We start from the raw sequence: 23064 nt of genomic DNA, 5'->3' as shown, positions 1-23064 counted from the left end.
AGCCACTTCCTTCCCATTCTTAGGCCTTTCCTATCCCATCGTTGCCATAAGACCTATCTGTGTTGGTGCGACGTAAAGCAAATAGCCTTCTCTTCTTCATCATTGCCATGCATTATTCTTATTTTTCAGTGCTTCCTTTACCCTCATTCCACCATGGGGTTGCTTTCACCTATTCAGCCACAAGAACTCTCTGCACAGCTCACAAATGCCTTCGTCAACATGTCCCATTCCACTTTGACACTCTGCACCTCAGTTCTGGGTTTGTGTTGTTTCAATTCATATTTGAATTTTTCTTTTAATTCCATGTCTTTTAATTTCTATACTTTTATTTTCTTCTCTCTTATTTTTTGAATTCTCAGTATTTTTCCTATTTAAATTTTAGCTACCACTACTCTATGGTCTCCATTAACGGCTACTTCTGACAAGGCTGTTCCATCTAACAGCTGTTTATGATTTGCTCTTTCCACCAAGAAGTAAATCAGTTACTGTCTTTGTCCTTTGGTTTCACCATCCGTAATCTTGTCATTTTTTACTATTCTTCCTGAACCCTGTATTGCCTGCACTTAATCCATTTCTCACACAAAAATCCATCAACATCTCTCCTCATTCATTCCTGTTTCCATATCCAAAAAGTCCAGTTACTTCTTCCATTCCTTTTCTGTCACATCCCATCATTGCCTTAAAGTCTCCCACAACAGTCACTTCCACATTCTTTATTTCTCTCTCCAGTGTCTCCAGGAATTTGTATGTATCATTTTCTTTGGGGTGCATACATTTCACGCCATTCTCTGTCCTTAACTGTATCTTGGTTATTCTATCACTTACATAGTCCACTTTATCTACACACTCATCTAAGATCTTGTTTGCCGGGCTGAGTGGCTCAGACGGTTAAGGCGCTGGCCTTCTAACCCCAACTTGGCAGGTTCGATCCTGGCTCAGTCCGGTGGTATTTGAAGGTGCTCAAATACGGCAGCCCCGTGTCGGTAGATTTACTGGCACGTAAAAGAACTCCTGCGGGACTAAATTCCGGCACCTCGGCGTCTCCGAAGACCTTAAAAAGTAGTTAGTGGGACGTAAAGCAAATAACATTATTATTATTATTATTATTATTATTATTATTATTATTATTATTATTATTATTATTATTATTATTATTATTATTATTATTATTATTATTAAGATCTTGTTTGCCGGGCTGAGTGGCTCAGATGGTTGAGGCGCTGGCCTTCTGACCCCAACTTGGCAGGTTCGATCCTGGCTCAGTCCGGTGGTATTTGAAGGTGCTCAAATACGGCAGCCTCGTGTCGGTAGATTTACTGGCACGTAAAAGAACTCCTGCGGGACTAAATTCCAGCACCTCAGCATCTCCGAAAGCTGCGAAAGTAGTTAGTGGGATGTAAAGTCAATAACATTACATTATTAAGATCTTGTTTGTTATTATCCCAACTCCATTCTTTGCCTTATGTCCTCCAGAATGTATTCCTTCAACTTCTTCTTTCCTTTTCCTCTCCATTTAACCTCACTCAATCCCATCATTGCTATATTCTCCACAAAATCAGTCACTTCTTTTGACTTTCCGTTTACTGATACAAGGTTGATTATTGCCACCTTCATAATGTTCTCTACTGGTTGGCCACTTCTCACAGTTCCCCCAGCATAAGAACTGCGTATGGCTTTTAGAGTACGCCCTAGCCTTTTCCGAGGGTGATTTAAAAGTGCCACTCCCAAAGGCATTTTAGAGCTACTGCCAGCTGGTGATTAGGCCGCTCCTTATCTGGAGTAAAGACTCCTTTTGCAGCCACCCCTAACCTGAGGTCAGACGTTGCATGACGGGTTCCTGTGTAATTTTCTACACTCAGGGGACCATCACCCTACCTAAGGAAACTCATCTGCCCGAAGCTGTTGGTCACCTTTGGGGATCGGGTTATTTACTGCCACCTGACACTCTTGTGTCTACTTATTACCGTAGCAGGGTAACCGGCCAGACAATAACTATTTTAAATATATTTTAATTATAAAGAATAAATTGGAAGTTACATAAAGAAAAATTTTGAGAAGGGAAAGTTGGCTACTAAGTTGTGGCTGATTTTAAGAAAATAAAAGTTGGAGGATATTCAGCAGAATAGTGATAGTGGTGACCCTTCAGTATGTAAAAGTTTGAAAAAGGTGCACATACAGAGAGTTAGATCTAGAGAGTTTCAGCCAAAAATAGACAAAATTATCATCACTGGTACAGTGTGCACAGAGAAAGTCAAGTAGACCCTAAATCCATGAACTACCATTGAATTGGATTATCTGATTTTTGATTTTTCATGCATTTTCTCACCTTCATTAGCCCTAACCATCAGTAGTCACTATATCACTTGTACAATTTAAGAAAGTAAATTATAGATATTTGGAAACACATATTTAATAAGACAGGCAGGTTGATGTGAGAATGGCTTTTGTACTTGCCTTTCCCCGTGTGGGTGTGGAACACAGTCAAAGAATACACCCACATTATCCCCTGCCTGTCATAAGAGGAAACTAAAAGGGTTGACCAAGGGATGATGAAATTAGAACCATGAGACTCCTGGTGATTAGTACAATTACGCGAGGAACACCATGGGTCGACATTACTTGCGATTAGTACTACCCTGTGAGGAATATCATGGGTCTACGTTGCCTGTGATTAGTACCACTATGTGAGGAACACCATGAGATTGGGCGTTGCCTGTGATTAGTACCATTATGTGCAGAACACCATGGATGGTCTGTGTTGTTCGTGGGTGGTACCATAATATGTGATACACTGTGGGTCTACATTGCCTGTGATTAGTACCACTATGTGAGGAACCGAAGGCAACAGGAACACCAAGCTAGAATTAAGAATGCAAATAAGGCATTTTACTCTATGAGCCCCTATATTGGGCTCCAAGTTTTTAACAAGGAATGCAAAAATGATTATCTACAATACAATCATTCGTCCAGTACTTCTGTATGGTTTCGAGACATGGAGTATAACCAAGAAAGAGCAGCAGCAGTTGCAAGTCTTTGGGAATAAAGTTTATGAAAAAATATTTGGCCCATGGTTTGATCCTATCTCTCAAAGCTGGCAGAAAAGATTTAATTATGAGATTTACACCCTCTCTCAACAGTACACTATAATGGGTATGATAGAATACAACAGACTGCGCTGGACTGGACATGTACTGGGGATGCAGGATAACAGAGCACCATTAGATCTATATAAGGGATCTCTTAATGGGAAAAGACCTTCAAGATGACCCCAAAGCACCTGGAAGATGGAGATCAACAAGGTATGCTGGACCCTCCAAATTGATAACTGGGAAGAGCAGGCTCAAGATCGAAAAGGATAGAAGAGGATTGTGAGATCAGCACGGGAACTTTACGTCCCTCAGAAGCCTACGGAGTGAGCGAGTGTGTGAGGGACACCATGGGTATGCGTTGCTTGTGGGTGAGTACCCTCATGTGAGGAACACCGTGGGTCTGTGTTACCTGTGAGTGGTGCCATTATCTGTGATTAGTGATAGTGGGTTCGGCCCACTGTCGGCAGCTCTGAAGATGGTTTTCCGTGGTTTCCCATTTTCACATCAGGCAAATGCTGGGGGTGTACCTTAATTAAGGCCACGGCCGCTTCCTTCCCATTCCTAGGCCTTTTCTATCCCATCGTCGCCATAAGACCTATCTGTGTCTGTGCGACGTAAAGCAAATAGCAAAAAATAATAAAAATCTATGATTAGTACACCATGCGAGGAACACCATGAGTCTACGTTACCTGTGATTAGTACCACTATAGGAGGAACACCGTGGTTCTGCTTTACTAGTGATTAGCACTGTTATGAGTGGCGGGTGGCCTCGATTTTGGACCACTCTGGATAACAAGCGTCGTCTTAGAAAATAAGGTATCGTGAATTGGATCCACTGATTGCTTTGGATTCATGGTCATTTTTTCATCATCATTCGTTTTAGATTCAAGTCAATGGATGTATTTTGAAATTTTAATTATAATTTCATTTCACCTCGTACCATTAGGGGCCAGTGACCTAGCTGTTAGGCCCCTTTAAACAACAATAATCAGCGTCACCATGATCATTTTGTATTTGCCTTTTGGTGTGAAGTTTATGTATTTGATTCCATCTCTGGGCAGAGATTCTCAAATGGTTATAGCAGGATAAGAGTTTGTGACAATACTTGCATATGCTCCTGTTCAGGGACCTTCTCACAATAATCCAAATTCCTGAGTGGAGACTACATACCGCAGCTATTACTAGAAGCTATGGATGGTATTTGGTGATTTTCAGATTGATTCTAATCTTGTTAGTATGGAGCGACTGTGCTTGAGTGATCTTTGTACAACTGTCCAGTTTTCCCATTACATACCGTACCTAACATCTACAATAAATTAGATCCCTTTGTTGAAAGTTGTTTCTCCGATGTAAGTCACTGTTGGCTTTCTCTTGAATAGTACTCCTTTAGGTGTGTCATGTGATATATTTTGTGGGTTTTGCCTTGGTGTTATTTTTTACATGGAATTAAGTTATACCATTTTGTAACTTGTTGCTTTGTAGTTGGAAATGCAAATACATTAAGGTTTTGTTTGCTTTTTGATAGAAATGTGGTAAAGTAATATATAGTAAAATTTTATGTTTCAGATAAGGAAGATGAATGTTCATTGGCATGTGTTGCTATTTATATTATCAGAAATAGCTGAAAACCATGGACAACCTGAGATTGAAGTGCGTTGTCCTCAGCATTGGATAAAATTCCAGACTTCCTGTTATAGATTCATTAAATCACCTCTGCGAAATCGTAATGATGCCAAGAAAAACTGCCAGGTATATAGCATACATTGAAATGGATTTCTTCACAGAATATTCTATTGTGTGTACCATTTTGATTCTCTCTTTTGTTTGACTAGGCATATAATTCTGAGTTAGTGAGTGTCAGTAACTTAGAGGAACATGGTTTCTTGGTGTATCAACTACTCTGGCAAGATCCACAGCACAGGCGATGGTATACAAGTGCTCGCCAACAGTCTGCAGATTATTGGGTTAATGATGATTCAACCCAGTTAGTGAACATGGATGCAGCTTTCCTTCCAGCGCAAGAATCTACACTTAATAAAGACTATTTAGCCTATGGGTAGGTACATTGAAAATCCTTAACCTTTTTTATTTATATATTTTGTACGTAACATTTTAAGACTTTTTTGTATACGGTAATTTGAAGTTAGATAATCTTTCAGGCAATGCTTATCAGGCAAGCTATATACACTATCTGATAAGAAGTGTCTGAACACCCCTCTGTATATGCAAACTAGAGCCTAGATAACACAGTGACCATTTTTGCTGCTAAAATAATCAGCTGAGGGTTTGATGTTGTTCATTGCTACTATGGTTCGGGTTACAACATTGCAAGTCTCAAGGTCATGCATAGTCAGTGCAGCCTTGTCCAGTTGAGCTGATGTTCCTTCTCTTTCTCTTGCTCTGCACTACAATAAAGTGCTTAAATGTTTTGAAGCCTGTTCCTATTAAGATGCGATACATTTGTATATCGCTTCTTAAATTAATGTTCGCAAGGGAATGTACTGTTTAAAAAAAGTTTTGTTCTTGTAGGACCTGTCAAAATTACTTTAAGACCATATATTGAAATAATTTCTGTATGGTGATATTTTGTTAAAACACGATTGTGCAACATTATTTACTAGAGTGTCTTGTCGTAAAAAGTACATAGGCTAATTAACGAGTGCCCTCTTCGCATTTACCCCGAAACTGGAGGGAAAAGTTATTTTATTCTGTTCTGTAGAGAAAAATCATGAAAAGATAAATTATCATAACAATGAGGATATTAAGGCTGAGCAAATTTGGAATTAATAATCAAAATTAGGTTAGTGTATATTCAATTTTTAAATTGTAAAATAGTTAAATAAAATAGTGTAAGTCAATTTAGATTAGGTTAAGGATACAGCATGATAAAAGAAAGTGTCAACGACTAAAAATAGAATTAAAACATTCACTGGGTTTAACACAATAGGAAATAGGAACATATTATTTTGCACTGATTGTCTTGATTTACTCAACCATTGGTATTGATGTTATGGCAGAGAAGCAAGACCTCCTTCACTTGTCACAGGAGTCTTGAGTCATCGGAAGAACTATCATCAGAACTATCTTCTGTCAGACTTATCACAATTGGTTCAATAGCCAGATCACTAACACACATCTTACTAGACTTCAGCGTGTCAGTCACATTTCATCCAGTCCTCTGTAGTCTCTCTCTCAATTATGCCATGCAGGAGTTTCTCAACATCTGCTATTTTGTTTTGTTGTGATTAGCCAAAGAATTTTTCTGCTGTGGTTTTACAAGTAACGAATGTTTAATCCACATAAAATATAGGCACCTTGCAAGTCACAACTGGCTGTGCAGTCTAGGTCACGTAACTGTCAGCTTGCATTCGGGAGATAGTGGGTTCAAACCCCACTGTCGGCAACCCTGAAGATCGGTGTTCTGTGGTTTCCTATTTTCACACCAGACAAATGCTGGGGCTGTACCTTAATCAAGGCCATGGATGTTTCCTTCCTACTTGTAGCCCTTATCGTCCCCATAAGACCTACCTGTGTCGGTGCGACATAAAGCAAACTGTAAAATATATTATGTAGGTCCACCAAGTGCGTCATTTTTTGCAGCATTCATTTTACGGGTAAATATTGCGCGTGAACAAGCTGTATCTCTTCTTTCTATCAAAAACCTTCGTTTGTCATTGCACTAAAACTCGCACTTCTCAAGAAACGTAACACGGATTTGAACCCTGAAAGTTAATTTTTTCAACTAAATAGTCTGACCTCGGCTGTTGGATACTCTCCACTTTCATAAAAGCTGAAGACAGATTTACGCACTGCTTCCTTATCAAAGTCATCTAATCTGGTTAGTTACTTTTCTCTTTCAAAGTGCTTCTGCAGCACCTTAATGTGGGGTTCGTTTTCTTCAGCATTGTCTATAGCCCTTCAGATGTTCTGAACAGTTGATCTACCTACTCCACATGCATCTCCAGTCATATTTTGAACTTTTTTGAAATTTAAAGCATTTAAAATGTCTAGATTATCAGTCAAAGCTTGGAAAAATCTGTACACATGTATTATAATACATTTACACTGTTTATTTTAAGTCCTCCTTGCTGAGTCATTTTCCTGGCCTTCCTGGCAGTGGCGTGTGAGGAACTTCCTCATTATCACTGTCACAATTAAACATAGAAAACAACCTTAATAAGATCACTGCTGTCGAGCAGCTTGTCGTTCTAGCACCTGGATAAAGTCACCGACTGAAAGTGCAGTGGAATAGCATGAGTGGTGAGTTGGTTGACCTTCAGGCCTGCAATTATGTGTCCCGAGATATGGATACTTGCAAAGTTAGTGGAACAAGGGATCTTACTGGTTTTGAAATTGGAGTGGTTTTTGTTGCCACTTCAGTAGGCCATTTCTGCCCTTCTAGGTTGCCCAAGTTGACTGCCAGGGACTTACAGTTTATGAATCTCATATTTTTATTATTCCGTATTGACTATACATCATATAAAAATTTCCCTTGAAAAAAGGAAAACTTATAATAGTCCATCTTAGTTTCGGCCATCATTAGACCTCCTTCAGCCACAAAATTAAATACAAGGACAGATAAAATGGTGAGAAAAGACAAATGAGGTAAAGAAAAATTTATAAAAACATTCTTAAAAAGTAGTCATATGGAAAGAATTATCTATCTTCATGCAAAAATAGCCATTAAGACAAGGTCAAATTAGTCTAGTGAAATTTATGTATAAAGGCACTCATTTTCAAAAAATTATCCCATGGTATGTCTTCCTGATGCTAAAGAATATGCAGTCTTGTTTAGTACTTTCTGCATCCAGTCGCAGAATAGTTCATCCGCAATAAGTTATTATAAATACACTTGGTGGGAAAATACAAATACAGAGTCTGCCAGAAAAATGCATACACTCTTTGTTATTTGGTATTGGGATCTGGACATTGTCAACTGTTATCATTGTTTTTAAATGTTGTAGTATGGTCTTTCGCTCAACAGATGTCTGTACTTGCATCACAATAGTGGGAAAACAAAATGGCTGGAGCACGTTTGACGTTCGAGCAACGAGAGTACATTCTGAAGTGGTTTATCAGGTTTGATAATGCCATTGAAGTGCAATGTCAGTGGAGGAAGGAGTTTGAAACAGAACTCCCAACATGCCTAACAATTAAACGCATTACTGGGAAGTTTGAGGCGCATGGAACGATTTGTGATATTCACAAAGGAAGATTGGGAAGAACGCGCACAGCTACCAGTCCTGCTTCGTCGGCTCACGTGTTGGAAAGTTTTGCTAATTCTCCACAGAAGTCTGCTACACAATGTGCATGGGAAGTAGGGATTAGCAGTACAAGTGTACGACAAATTTTGAAAACAGCTAAGTGGAAAGTTTACATCCCACGATTACTGCATGCGCTTAATGAAGACGATCCCAATCGTCGAATGCAATTTTGCGAATGGTATCAGCAAGTGGTAACCCAAGATGAACAATTTCTGATGAAGTTAGTGTGGTCTGATGAATCCCAGTTTAAACTTAATGGAACAGTGAATCGACATAACTGTGTCTACTGGGCTTCGGAAAATCCGCATGTTCATGTGGACAAGGCGGTCAATCTACCAGGGGTTAATGTCTTGAGTGGACTGTTGTCGAGGGGCTTCCTAGGACCGTTTTTCTTTGATGGTACTGTCACTGGAGCATTGGAAATGTTACGCTTATTAATTTTACCAGATGTACACACGCTTTATGGAGCTGATGATGAAGTCTTCTACCAACAGGTTGGGGTGCCACCACACTACCATGTAGCAGTACGAGCTTTCGTGGATGACAGTCTGCCGGGACATTGGATTGGACGACGAGGGCCCATTGAGTTCCCCCCACAGTCGCCAGATCTTACCTCTATGGACTTTTACTTGTGGGGAACTGTGAAAAATCAAGTCTATCGACGTAAGCCATGCACACTGCAGGCCCTTCGCCAGGAGATTACAGCGGCATGTGCAGAGATCCCCATTCAAACGTTGACAGACATAGTTGCAGCGACAGCTCGTCGTTCTGCTATGTGTCTGGCAGCCAACGGTGAACATTTTGAACATCTCATTAACCGTATGTTTAACTGAAGACAGTACTACATGTGTAATCAAAATTTAAATGTAAACCAAAAAACACACAAATAGTTTCTGTTCCATGAAGAGCGTTCCCTATATGTTAAAATATTGAGTTTGAAATCAGCGTGGAACAGCGATTAAGTTGGTGATTGTAAAAAAACTTGTGTGATACTCCAATTAAAAATGTATGAAAAAGGAAAGGAAAATAAGTATTACATAAAAATAATGTGAATAAAATGAAAATGGGAGAGTAAGCAATGCAAAGGACGAAAGAAAGTGACTTGCTGCATGTTGACATGTCGTCGGCTGTAACTTGATCCGAGTATATATAACTTCTTCCTGCATACATTGACCAGTTCAACTCAGTTTATGGATGTGTTTACAATGACTAAACAGACCAATCCTGGCATAAAACATACGCCCACACAAATCACACTGAATGGATGGAGGAGGGGGGGGGGTGTAATTGATGGAGTTTTCTTGCTTGTCGCTTGGCCTCTTGATGTCTGCGGCGTTCTCTTTCAAACAAGTTGACAGCGATGGATGTAGTGTTATGCCATGGTGAGCGGTCCACAGCACATTCTTACCATGTCTGCAGGCTATATCTATACCAGTTGTCTTCATGATGTGTTTCAGCTGGTTCTTAAAACACTTAAGAGGAGCTCCATGAGGTCTACTGCCGGAGCAAAGTTCACCATAAAGAATTTGGTGGGGAGGCCTGGTATCACCCATGCGGTGAACATGGCCTAAGCATCTCAGTTGATGAGTGATGATTGTTGCCTCGATGCTATTTAGCTGCGCTTTGTCAAGAACTGCCGTGTTGGTCACATAGTCCTCCCACTTAATATTCAAGATGAATCTCATTTTGTATTCGTGGAAGCGCTCAACGTTTTTGATATCAGAGTGATGGTGTGTCCAAGTTTCACAGCCATACAGCAGCGTGGAAATGACAACAGCTTTGTACACCACGAGTATGGTATGCAATTTCAGGTCGTTATTCATGAAGACTCTGTGCATTAACCGTCCGAATGCTGCATGCGCAGCCCCAATTCTTTTATCAACGTCTTGTTCATAGGTACACCGTTTAGACAAGATGCTTCCAAGATATGAAAAGTGATCAATCTGTTCCAGTGTTGTGTCTAAGATGGAAATACTGAACTTGGGAAGTGTTAATCCTGGGGCAGGTTGTGCAAGTACCTTAGTTTTTTTCGCATTAATGGCAAGACCAAAGCGATCACATGCAGTTTTAAAACAGTTGACTGACTGTTGTAGTTCTGCAGGTGTTGGAGCAATAGATGCGGTGTCATCGGCATACTGCAGTTCTGTCAACCGGGTAACCAGAGTACGTCTTTGTGAGCGAAGTCTTGCCACATGTTATCAGGACCAGGAGCCGTTCTTGGTTTTAGTTCATTGACTGCTTTGGTGAAGTCTCTGTATGTAGGTGGAACTGCCATCCATGGTTGTTGGGGCTGCTAAGGGACATTACGACGAAAGTCCTCAGCAACATTGGAGACAAGATTTAGAAGTGAAGAAAAATGTTCCTTCCAACGCTCTAAAATTTCTCCATTATCAGTTAAAATGATGGAGTTGTCAGCAGTCTTCAGACCCCGATGAAGATCGAATTGGACCATATATCTCCTTTATGCCAGCATAGAAGTTTGGTAGGTCACAGGCATCAGATAGTCTTTGCAGTTTTTCAGCCTTTTGTTGCCACCAGTTATTCTTAATTTCCCTAATTTGTGCCTGTAATTTTCCTTTAAGTTCCAAGAAATGTGATTTCTTCACATTTGAAGACGGATCTTGAAGCTAGGATAGCTGGGCTTCCCGTTTGGCATTGATCAGACATTTAATTTCTTCATTGTTTTCATCAAACCTGTCTTGTCTTTTTTTCCCTCACAAAACCAGTTGTTTCCTCAGCTGACTCAGTAATGACCTTCTGAAGCGTGGTCCATTCCTGGTTTGTACTATCACTGCTGACTGGATGACTAGTCAGTTTGTTTGAGATTGCATTTCTGTAATCTGTAGCAGTGGATTCATTTTGAAGTTTAGAAGTATCAAATTTCTTTCTGGGCAGGTTGTGGGGTTTGCGACAGATTGAGATTCTCAACTGGCAGAAAAGGAGCTTATGATCTGTCCAGCAGTCATCTACGTTTCTTGCGGTCCTTGTTACAAGGACATCTTTTTTTTTATCACATTGCTTGGTGATGATATAATCAAGGATCTGCCAGTGCTTTGAGCGAGGATGCATCCAAGTGGCCTTGTAGCGATTAGGCAGGCGGAACTGAGTATTAGTAATGAAGAGTTCATGTTCAGCACGTAAACCAAGGAGCAGTAAACCATTGGCATTACAGTTGCCAAGTCCATGTTTTCCCACCACATTGTCCCATAATTGGTGATCTTTACAAACTCTGGTGTTGAAATCGCCTAGTAGTAAGAGTTTGTCTCTTGGTGGTACTTTGGTGATGCTAATTCTCAGCAGGTTGTAGAATTGGTCTTTAGCTTCTACATCAGCATCCAAGGTGGGAGCACATGGAGAGATGAGCGTCATAGATTTGGCACCAGAGAGTGGGATTCGGAGAGTCATAATTCTTTCACTGACTGCAGTTGGAGTTAGCTGATAATCATTCACCGATGTGGTCTTCACAGCGAATCCCACACCATGAATGCGGTGTTCTCCCTCATCTTTTCCCTTCCAGAAGATTGTATAGCCTGAGCTGAACTCTGTCAGTTTACTTTCGCTGGACAGTCTGGTTTCATTTAAGGCATGTTGACATGTAGAACTGGAGAAACAGTAATGTAAAAACAAGTGTGCACTATGGCGGGAACTGCCCGGCTTGCAGGTCAACTGTTAGCTGAGGAAAACAGAGAGAGTGGTGATAGTGATGTTGAGGGAAGGGAGTGGAGGATTTTTTATGGGGAGTGTTGTAGTTGCAGGAAGCTTTCTTGCGTTTGTTAAGAATAATTATTAGCCTCAATAAGAATGTTGGACTGCCCAAAAATATAGTTCAAATTATAAATGGATTGTTTCTTTTTTCGTAAATGCTAAGTAGGTTGTCTTTTTTTTTACTATGCATAATATCTATAAATCATAATCAAGAGACGTGAAATTGATTATTAAAATTAAAAACTATTGCACAATTCAGCCTCAGTTAATAGATCGAACCCATATACCAAATCGTGTGTGTATAGATTTAAATGTAACGACTGTGGGTGCACATATCTAGGTCAAACAGGACGAAGTTTTAAAATTAGATACACGGAACATACCAATGCAATAAAATATAACAGATTTTCCGCGGTAGGCCAGCATGTACATGATCTAAAGCATAAATTCACATCTATAGAACAGGACATTGAGATCTTCGTTTGCTGGATGTTACGGAGGGTTGCTATATACACCTGGATCAGTATTTTATTCCAAACCTTAATTTAAATGAAATTTCTGAAAAATCAAATATTCTTTTTGATTTCCTTATTGAGTTTTTTTTAAAATGTATGTATCCCGGTCAATAGGACGGTGTTTCATATTATGCGTAATAGCTTTACTAGTTGCTTTCTACGACCACGCCCTCCGGAGCTCCAACAGGTTGCTGCTCCTCAGTTGCTCCTCCCGCTTTCCCCTATTTCCCCCCTTCGGCCCAGACCAACCTTGGACACTTGATTACTAACACAACACTGCTCGCTAGGCTTCATAGTGCTTCGCATGGACAGCGATCTTTTGAGGTGAGTGACGTAAAAATGTTTACGTTATAAGACGTAATTTTATATTTTGCCTCTTCAGTTAAGCGATAGTTTATTACATTCCTGTTATTTCAGGTCCACATTGAACTGGGAACGTCGTACTTGTTAACATCTTAAAGGACCGATTGCTCGTTTCCACCTCACTAGGATTGCTCCATTAAAGCGACTCTGAAGATTTTATTTAATTATTTTAATACGATTCTACATCACGTTTTAAGAAGTGTGTTAAATTAAGCTAATGTTTCTTCAAGACTATTTTATTTTTAAGTTGTTGTTCTTTTAAATCCATGTTAGTTTATTAGTGAGCAAACCGGTTTACATATGTTTTAATCAATTTAAAGTTTAAGACTCGCAAGTCTCGGACTTGTAGAAAATATGGACTTTGAAACAGTTTAATTGTAACACAGTTTTAGGTTGTTAAGATGGTTTTAAATTGTGTTCAATTTGATGTAGATAAACTTATGCGATTGCCAATTTTTCCAAGAACCTATATCAACTGATGATGACGCAAAAAGGTCGTCGAAACTAGTTCTGATTGAAATATATGTTGTAATTTCATCTAAACAAGAGTTTTTATGTATTGAATAAGGTGGATCCAAATTATAATAAAAGTTGTAATGACTTCCTTGCAAGATTTTTTCACATAATTATCATACGTAAAAGCCCTTTCCTCTACCGGGAACACATGTGGAGGCATTATGAGAATTATACCCTGGAGTAACACTTCACAACTTGAGAACAGTTGGAGCGACAGATCAACACTTAATACACGTTCCAAGCACGGACCTGAACTGCGAAGTGCGGGCATTCTGTGCTGTCGCTGCACTGTGTAACGGGAAGTGACGAGTCAACGGGAGGTAGATAAGCTGAGCACACCTGCCAGCCAATGGATGAGAGAAACTCACTGTAATAGCGTAGTTATAGTTGTACAGTTAATTTTTAAATATTATTTGTGTATATTATATGCCTAGCATTTTCAATTTTAATTCAGTGTCAAAAAGTGAAGAGAGGAAACATTTCGGCAAAGGTATTCCTGCAAAGGGACAAGCTTGGGATGTTATTTGTTATGTACGGGAGTACTTTGAATGGGAGAAAGCTAATAATGGTCCTTTCATTTCTGTAAATAAAGGGTTGGATAGAATTTTAGCTGCAGTTAGACTATACAAAAACACTGTAGTTAAAATAGGAAAAGGCAAGTATGTATATTGTAAACGGGCAACTGGGCGAGTTGGCCGTGCGCGTAGAGGTGTGCGGCTGTGAGCTTGCATCCGGGAGATAGTAGGTTCGAATCCCACTATCGGCAGCCCTGAAAATGGTTTTCCTTGGTTTCCCATTTTCACACCAGGCAAATGCGGGGGCTGTACCTTAATTAAGGCCACGGCCGCTTCCTTCCAACTCCTAGGCCTTTCCTATCCCATCGTCGCCATAAGACCTATCTGTGTCGGTGCGACGTAAAGCCTCTAGCAAAAAAAAAAAAAAAAGATGACAACTCTCATAAGGGAATTATATTTGTTGACACTGAAGAATATATGTTTTGCTGCAAACACTCATATTAATTATGCATTACATATGTTTATTTTTATATTTTACCTTGAATATCTGCTTGAATTGTTTAAAATACAACTTTAACGAACGGTATTGACTTACAGGTGATAAATATCACTGTTAATCCGTATTGAAGATACTGAATGTAGGATGCTAAAGGGTCTATTGTGTCACCTATTCAATACATTATAAATTTTTAAACACTTAGGAATTTATTATTAAATCCATTTGAGACATGTTTCGCCCTTCATTGAGGGCATCATCAGTCATAGTACCTCCTCAAGGCATAAATCAGGTACCTGATTAGTAAATAAATTGTAAACATTTAGATACATTACAATGGGAAAGTTACCGTTAAACAATATAAGTTTATAGATACAGTAGTTGGCACCGATGCGTAAAATCGCTGGGTATTTTAGCAGAGTCCAGCAGTGGTGGTCCGAAGAATAATTGACGCTACTCATTAGGAAATTATAAAGTTTATACATATATTTACATTTAAACAGTTAGGGGAGAAAGGGTAGAAAGTATCTGGCGTCAGTGTTCATGACACAGGTTGACAGGGTAACTTTACTGTAAATTTACAATATCCAATTGAACAGTTGAGAAATGACAAGCTTATATACATATTTACAAGAGAGCAGCTTGGTGAGAAAGGATATAAAATGTCTGGCATCATGTGCGTCCCGTTGTTTTAGTCATTGGTTGACGATTGCAGCATTAACACATCAGTAATATGCAGAGTGGTCCAACCTTAGTTTATAACCACAGGGGGCAGGGAAAATTATACCTCCGTTTTTTCAAGAATGTCGAATGAGGTTCTAGAGGCGTAGTCATACTGGAAGTTGTCTGGTTGAAGTCCCGGGTTCATGAATATGGCTTAATAAGTACGGTGAATTTGGTCGGCATGGACGGAGACTCATTGGGTGTCACTGAGTACACGGTGCATTTTGAATGGCAACAGTGACGGCAGTTATTTGTTGGTAATTGTATTTACTGGGAATATGTTGCGGGTTAGAGTCTTTCACATTTTAGTTCTGTTAATTTCATGTAGCTTTGAATACTATGTGAAAACATCAGTGTGAGATGCTAGTGAGACTTTAAATTGATATTATTTCGTAAATGAAAATATGAAGGACCTCGAGACATTTGTACATTTGTACATGATACGTACAACACATGTACGTATCACCGGCTGAGCCGTCCGCCTCCGTTATAAACTAAGGTTGGACCACTCTGCATATTACTGATGTGTTAATGCTGCAATCGTCAACCAACGACTAAAACAACGGGACGCACATGACGCCAAACATTTTGTATCCTTTCTCACCAAGCTGCTCTCTTGTAAATATGTATATAAGCTTGTAATTTCTCAACTGTTCAATTGGATATTGTAAATTTACTGTATAGTTACCCTGTCAACCTGTGGCATGAACATTGACGCCAGATACTTTGTACCCTTTCTCCCCTAACTGTTTAAATGTAAATATATGTATAAACTTTATAATTTCCTAATTAGTAGCGTCAATTATTCTTCGGTCCACCACTGCTGGACTCTGCTAAAATACCCAGCGATTTTACGCATCGGTGCCAACTACTGTGTCTATAAACTTATATTGTTTAACTGTAACTTTCCCATTGTAATTTATCTTAATGTTTACAATTTATTCACTAATCAGGTACCTGATTTATGCCTTGAGGAGGTACTATGACTGATGATGCCCTCAATGAAGGGCAAAACATGTCTCAAATGGATTTAATAATAAATTCCTAAGTGTTTAAAAATTTATAATGTATTGAATAGGTGACACAATAAACCCTTTAGCATCCTACATTCGGTATTGACTTAGCTGCGAAGAGGCCTTTGTTGAGTAATATGATGTGGCAACAGCGATCATCTTGCTCTCTTAAACGTCAATTCCATTCTAGTCCCGTGCAAACAACGATGAGAGTATGTGTATTAAAATATTTGAATTAGTATAAATGAAATGAACATCCTCAGCCTATTTCCAGTATTTCGACCTGGTCAGGAATGGAATGAATGAAGCCCCCATCTAGTTTCAAGGATAGGAATTATCCCGGCTGCCGAAGCCTGTCACACTTCTCCGGGGCAGTGATTAATGGCTGACAGATGAAATGATATTGGAGAGTGTCAGTGGAATGAAAGATGACAGGGTAAACCGGAGTACCTGGAGAAAAACCTGTTCCGCCTCCGCTTTGTCCAGTACAAATCTCACATGAAGTGACCGGGATTTGAATCACGGAACCCAGCGGTGAGAGGCTGGCTTGCTACCACCGGAACAATGTGGGCTCTTTGAATTAGTGTAATTATTTCTAAAAGCTATCTTGAAATTTTGTGTTTTGAATAAGTTGGTTATATAAAAAAATTTGCTGTATGTGAAAGCAAGATATTTCTTTTTGTTTATGGGTTCTCTAACAAGTGTTGTGGAGGGTTTATCTTTCATTTTATGATTTATTTTGTTGACAAATTGTTTGTTATAACCATTATTGATTGCGATACTATAAATGGTTTTAATTAACAGTGAAGGAGGGATGTTGAGGGCTCTTTAAATTAAACTATAAAATGCCGGCTTTTTCTGGTTGCCCGGGTGTTGACAATTCTGTCTTATTATGTTGCAAGTTTGTGCAGGTTTTCTATAAATGCCATAAGTGAAAGAACTATTGTTTCTAGTGATGGTGAGATTAAAAAACCCAACAAATAATTGACGTCAGATTACAGTGTGAATTTAATATGTGGATATAATGAAGCATTCTTTGATGAAGTGGTATTTAATTATAGTGAAAATATCATCCAGATATTTGGTCCAGAAAATGATGCCTTAAAATTTCTTATTGATCTTGGTATGTTCAAGATTATCAGAATTGACTAAAGTTCCGGAAGCAGGTGATTCCATGGGTAGTAATTGTTCCGTGGTGAGTTCAAATTCAGTCCTTTTACATATTTGTATTTTTCCACCAGGTGTGTTTATAATATCTTACCTTTTTTTACCTAAATTGAAGAGATCTTGCTGAGATTACCTGTTGAAGGTTACTGACTGACATGTGCACTACACAGGTGAGTGTGTGAATGGTGATGGACTGTGAGTGTTTCTCTTGTATATGTCGACTTAGTTGATAACTATGTAATATGTGCATTTATTTTGTGTTTGTGTGTGTTTGAGCAATATTATTTTGGGTTTTTAAATATATAGTGTACTATTTTAACTCTTTATACCTGTGAGAGTGTGGGTGTTAATAAAATGCAACTGCTAAATTATAGGTTAATGTATCTGCAGATGAGTGTTGTAAATGTGGTTAACTGTAAGAGAGGGCCAGGCACCCTATCTTCGCCACTTCAAATACCACTCCATTTGAATTTTACAAAATAGCATTGCAACATTAAGGATACTGTGACCTCGCATGACAACAAGACTCTGTGCTCAACATTTTAATTCAAACAGACATTATCGTACTGTGTTTTATTGTACATGATAAGATGGAATTTAATTCCATGTCTTCGTCCTTCAATTTTTTAAATGTTACATTGTAATGGTCATAGTTTTAGATTTCTTAATGGGCCGCCCCCTCTTTTACTAGGTCTTATTGTATACTGGAATTTTTATTCAACTAGCTGAAGAAGAGAATGTATATATATTCTCGAAACATGTAATAGACATAATGTTGAGGTGTAAGGTAAATAAAAATCAGTATATAGTATTGACTAGGTGGATCATTTACCTATATATTTGTTGTGATTAAGTCAATACGGATCCAGTACCGGCCACTATGGTCGAGATTATTAATGCTGGTTCATGTTAGTGGTCACCTCTTTGAGTGGGCCCAATCCGTAGTACGAAACCCCCACTCAAAACTTCGCAGATCCACCTCCGGCCTGAACCTGACCTTGCACACATCCATGATAAAATGCTTCATTTGGCCTTCGGTGCACTCGACGATATGCGTCATTGGAATACAGGTAGAAATTTGATACGTCAGACCACATTACGTTCCGCCGGTCAGCTACTGTCCACTTTCGATGATTTCTATCCCATTGAAGACGTGCAGCATTATGTGCCTGTGTGAGCAATGGCCTCTGGTGAGGTGAATGACTCAAAATGTTCATTGCATGCAGTGCCTGTTGCAATGTTCTTTCGCTAACAGGTTGGGATGGACCTTGATTCACTGACTGCAGCGATTCCTGTCAGGTTAGGAAACAATTTTGATTCACAATTCGTGAAACGCATCTCCGGCCCCTCTCAGTCAGAATCATTTTTTGACCACAATTCTGACATGTTTCGTGGCCACGTATAGTACTCCACTGCTTGTAGACATGTTGAACAGTCCACTCTGAAACACCAACAAATTCAGCAACTTCACATACCATATGGCCATGGATACAGTCAAACACGACATCTCCTTTTTGCCACTCTGTCACATCTTACATCCACCTATGTGGACGTACACTGTCCGCTTGAAATATCAATGTCTTGCTGATCGCTACTGCCTTATGCTCATGTAGAGGCAGTGCGTTTGAGCACGGGACTCATTGGCTGCGCCATCTGTACAGGCTTAAGGATCCATCTGTGCGTGCACACTATGGTGTCCAATTTTTTGTCCGGTGGGCTTACAAAGTGATAATTTTTTAAAATGAGTGCCTTCATATGTACATTTCACGTAACTATTTCGCCTAGTCTTAATGACCTTTTTCGCATCAAGGTAGACAATTCTTTCCACATGAATACTTTTTATAAACATTTTTTGAACATTTTTTCTTTATATCATTTGTCTTTTCTCACCCTTTTTATCTGTTGTGGTATTTTAATTTTGTAGCTGAAAAGGCCGAATGATGGTCAGAACATGCACCATTTTTCCATCCTAATAATTTAATGTTTAATAGATGTGATTTGTTTTGAGTAAGGTGGTCTTTACAAATGTTTCCTTTTTTCAAGGGAATTTTTATGTCAGGGACTTGATCATGAAGTGGAAACAGGAAGATTCAAGTATCACAAAACCACAGCCAAGTAGGTGACGTGTGTTGACAGGCATGTACCGTCGAGCATTGAAGAAAGTGGTGTAGGAAAATCATATGACATTGTGTGATGCCATCAGCTGTGAATTCTGTAGGGCTCCTAATTGTGCAGCTAGGACCATGACTGTGCATTGGGAGAAATGAAGACTGGGTTTCAAGACTTGGCCATCTGATCATAAACTGCCCATTTTGCTAGTGAACACTAAGCGTCATGTTCAATAGTTTAACGAATTTGTGGATTGCTGGAGACGTGTGATTTGGAGTGATGAATTGCGCTATGCATGTGGTAATTAGTTTGGAGGGTTTGAGTATGCCATCTGCGGGGCAAACAGTATATGCCAGCCTGTACAGTGCCACAGGGAAATTTGGCAGATGTAGGGTGACAGTGTGAGTGTGTTTCTTATGGAAGATACATATCCTCTCGTAAAACTACAGAGCACATTGAAGGTGGAAGGTTATAAGGAAGTTTTGACCAGGTGTGTGTTGTCTATGGTAGATGACCAGTTCAGAGATGATCAGATCACTCTTTCAGCATGATAATGTTCCCAGTCCTAGAGTGGGGTCTGTTCGTGAGTGATTTATGGACAATAATGTTTGGGAAATGCACTGGCCAATCCAGTGCCCCGACTTCTGTAATGAGCTAGGACGGTGACTTTGTTCCTGACCCCAACAACCTACATCATCTGCTACGCTTGCTACAGCACTGCAGGAAGACTGGCCTGTCGTTCCGCTGGAGACATTTTGATACTCGTTTGATAATATCCCCTGCGGAGTTCAGACCGTATTAAATGTTTTGTATTAACGTCCACTGCTGGACAACACTTAGGGGACAGTTTTGAATTTATATTTGGATACTTTTAATCAGCTAATATATTTAATAATTGTATAAATATTGTATTACGGTTGTAAAATAGTTGTTTTACACAGTTATCACTTATCATAATGAAGTGGTATGAAGAGTAAGCAGAGTTCCTTCAGGAAGGGCATCATTTGCTGTAATAGAAAATTGAATGGTGAAAGAAGAGAAGGTGAATTTAACTCTTAGGATAGCAGAGAATGCAAAGGTATTCCTCGGTGAGCGCGCAAGATTCGCCAGGACTTGAAAATGTCACTTGCACCCTCAGATGAAACAAAAGATATTCCACAGGTACTGAAAAGGGAAATTGATGTATGGCAAGAAAATTATTTTTGAGTAAATGAAGCCAGCTATAGTCCTCGAATATAGCAACTCAATGGGAGGGAGTGGACACATCTGATGCGATGTTGTACACACACGTCTACAAGCTCTGAACGCTGGAATAGTGGAAGAAGGTGGTATTTTGTGTCTTTGCTTGAATGGTGCCGAATGCCTACTTGATTTATATAGAAAATACTTAAGAGTAAAGTTATGACATGACACAAGTTCATTTCCTCCACAATGGAAACCATAGAAAGGAAATGGATACAGGAGAAAAACATATTAAAAATGTCTTAAACAAGCTTCGTCCACCAAGGGAAGGGGAACTTTTGGTGAAATTAGATGGTAGTTTATTGAAAAGGTGCTTTGTGTACAACAAAAGCGATGGAGGTCCAGTAAAAAGATCATGAACTGCCTCTTCTAAGGGTTTGTGAAGTGTCTTCATGGTATCTTCGTAGGGTATCACAAGTACTAAAAGTGGACCACCATGAAGTGTGTAAATTTGTATAGTCTATAGCAGAGGTGCTCAGCTTGGCGCCTGTTGAGGCTAGCCGGTGCGGAAGGGCTGGTCTGAAGTAAATGCGGGCAGCTTACGTAGCAAGCATACGTGACAGTGAAGCAAGAGAGCGAACATACTGTGCAGGGGAGCGATGGAGCATTGTCGTTCGATTGTAATCACGAAGCCCTCCTTCACAACCCAGTGAAGTGCTGAATAGGGTACAATATTTAAAATAACTCTATAATCGCAACAACAAAACAGATCTTTTCACGATATTCCGGTTTGATTTATACTGCGCTCGATATAAACAATCAGTTTTATTTTCTTACATTTATTCATTTAAAAAAACTGGCACGTTATAATTTTTGTGTTATAAGCTGCAAAGCGTACAAGTTACGATTTACAATTCCTTTTACGGAAATGACGGTACTTCCATTTAAAACAAGTAAAATTCCTGTTATTCTTTAAGCAAAAAGTAATATAATTACATAATTCAACAATGATTTTGCACAGTGTTGAGTGTTGTGTGACTCTGCCTGTTTGGTGAATTTCTAAAAATAGTATTTAAAATTTAACAGGCGTCCGGTGATAGCCAGCCTCTAAATGGCGAGAGGGAGTTTAATCACGAGTGAGGACATTGATAATTATTATCCAAGATTAATGTACAACAACAGTGTAAATGTATCTACCAGAAAGATGTACAATATGCCGTCAAATAAATAACCTCACTGATTTTATTCCCAATAAGCATGATTGCATTGTTGGTGAGTTTATTAGATAGTTTAAACCGAAACAACCACAAGCCCCAGCTTATCCACCTTAACTCCGTATTATATTAGAACTGTTTCTAAAGCACTATTTAAAATTTAATAGTGAAAAATGTAATTCATTATGTACATTATAAAAATATTTGAGGTTGTTGGCCTAAGTCTTTATTGTATCCAGTCAAAATACATAAACTGCAATGAACATTAAAAAACTTATTTTTTTACAGTGTGAATTGAAAATGACGTGGATTTCTGCCCTCTTCCTTTCATTATTTTCTGCCTCCATTTCAAATTCGGGTATCACAGCAGTGACTGGGAGAATTCCGCCCAACATTCAAGGCCCGTGACGTAGCCACGTAGTGAAATACAATATTTTTTACATTAGAAACTATACATACATAATCATTTGCAACTAGTGCTGTGGCCTCATTTAGTTCTATACCTCTTATCTTTAAATCGTTAGAAACTGAGTCTAACCATCGTCGTGTTGGTCTCCCTCTACTTCTCTTACCCCTCATAATAGAGTCCATTATTCTCCTAGGTAAACTATCCTCTTTCATTCGCCTCACATGACCCCACCACCAAAGCCGGTTTATGCATACAGCTACATCCATCAAGTTCATTCTTAACTTAGCCTTTATCTCCTCATTCTGAGTACCCTCCTGCCATTGTTCCCGCCTGTTTGTACCAGCAATTTTTCTCACTACTTTAATGCCTGTTACTTCTAACTTATGTACAGTGTGATGGCAGTAATGCCAGACCTGTAGCTTAAATCCTTTCCAACAGAACAAAGATGCCCAGGCCAGGGATGGCGAATCTTTTCCTATTAGTGTGCCATTTTAACTCTTGTTTATTATTATCATCTATTGACTGTGGCACTTGTTGTTTTTTATTTCCATTACGGGATGTCTACAACCTACAAACCCCCCCCCCCACCCTTGAGACTTCCTTTCTAAATTCCTGATTATGTTTCATAATATGTTATTTATTTATTTATTTATTTATTTATTTATTTATTTATTTATTTATTTATTCATTTACTGATTCATTCATGTATTTATTTTGTTATACATATATCTTCTAAATACATTTGATTGCATGTTCCGTGGGGCTGTATCTCAATTATGGCCAC

General features: G+C 39.1%; 1 protein-coding gene across 1 annotated transcript in view; it reads left to right on the top strand.

The window, feature by feature from the left end:
- Positions 1 to 23064, top strand: part of Cont (Contactin) — a 314894-nt gene that overhangs the window by 9792 nt on the left and 282038 nt on the right. Inside the window, exons 2-3 of the mRNA XM_067141447.2 lie at positions 4656 to 4838; positions 4922 to 5145. Of these exons, the coding sequence (XP_066997548.2) occupies positions 4665 to 4838; positions 4922 to 5145 (398 nt within the window). The 5' untranslated portion in view covers positions 4656 to 4664. The remainder of the gene's footprint in view (positions 1 to 4655; positions 4839 to 4921; positions 5146 to 23064) is intronic.

The sequence above is a fragment of the Anabrus simplex genome, chromosome 2 (genome assembly GCF_040414725.1).
Source record: "Anabrus simplex isolate iqAnaSimp1 chromosome 2, ASM4041472v1, whole genome shotgun sequence".
NCBI classification, from domain to species: domain Eukaryota; kingdom Metazoa; phylum Arthropoda; class Insecta; order Orthoptera; family Tettigoniidae; genus Anabrus; species Anabrus simplex.
The sequence above is the reverse complement of the archived record's forward strand: the minus strand, read 5'-3'. Positions and strand labels throughout refer to the sequence as shown.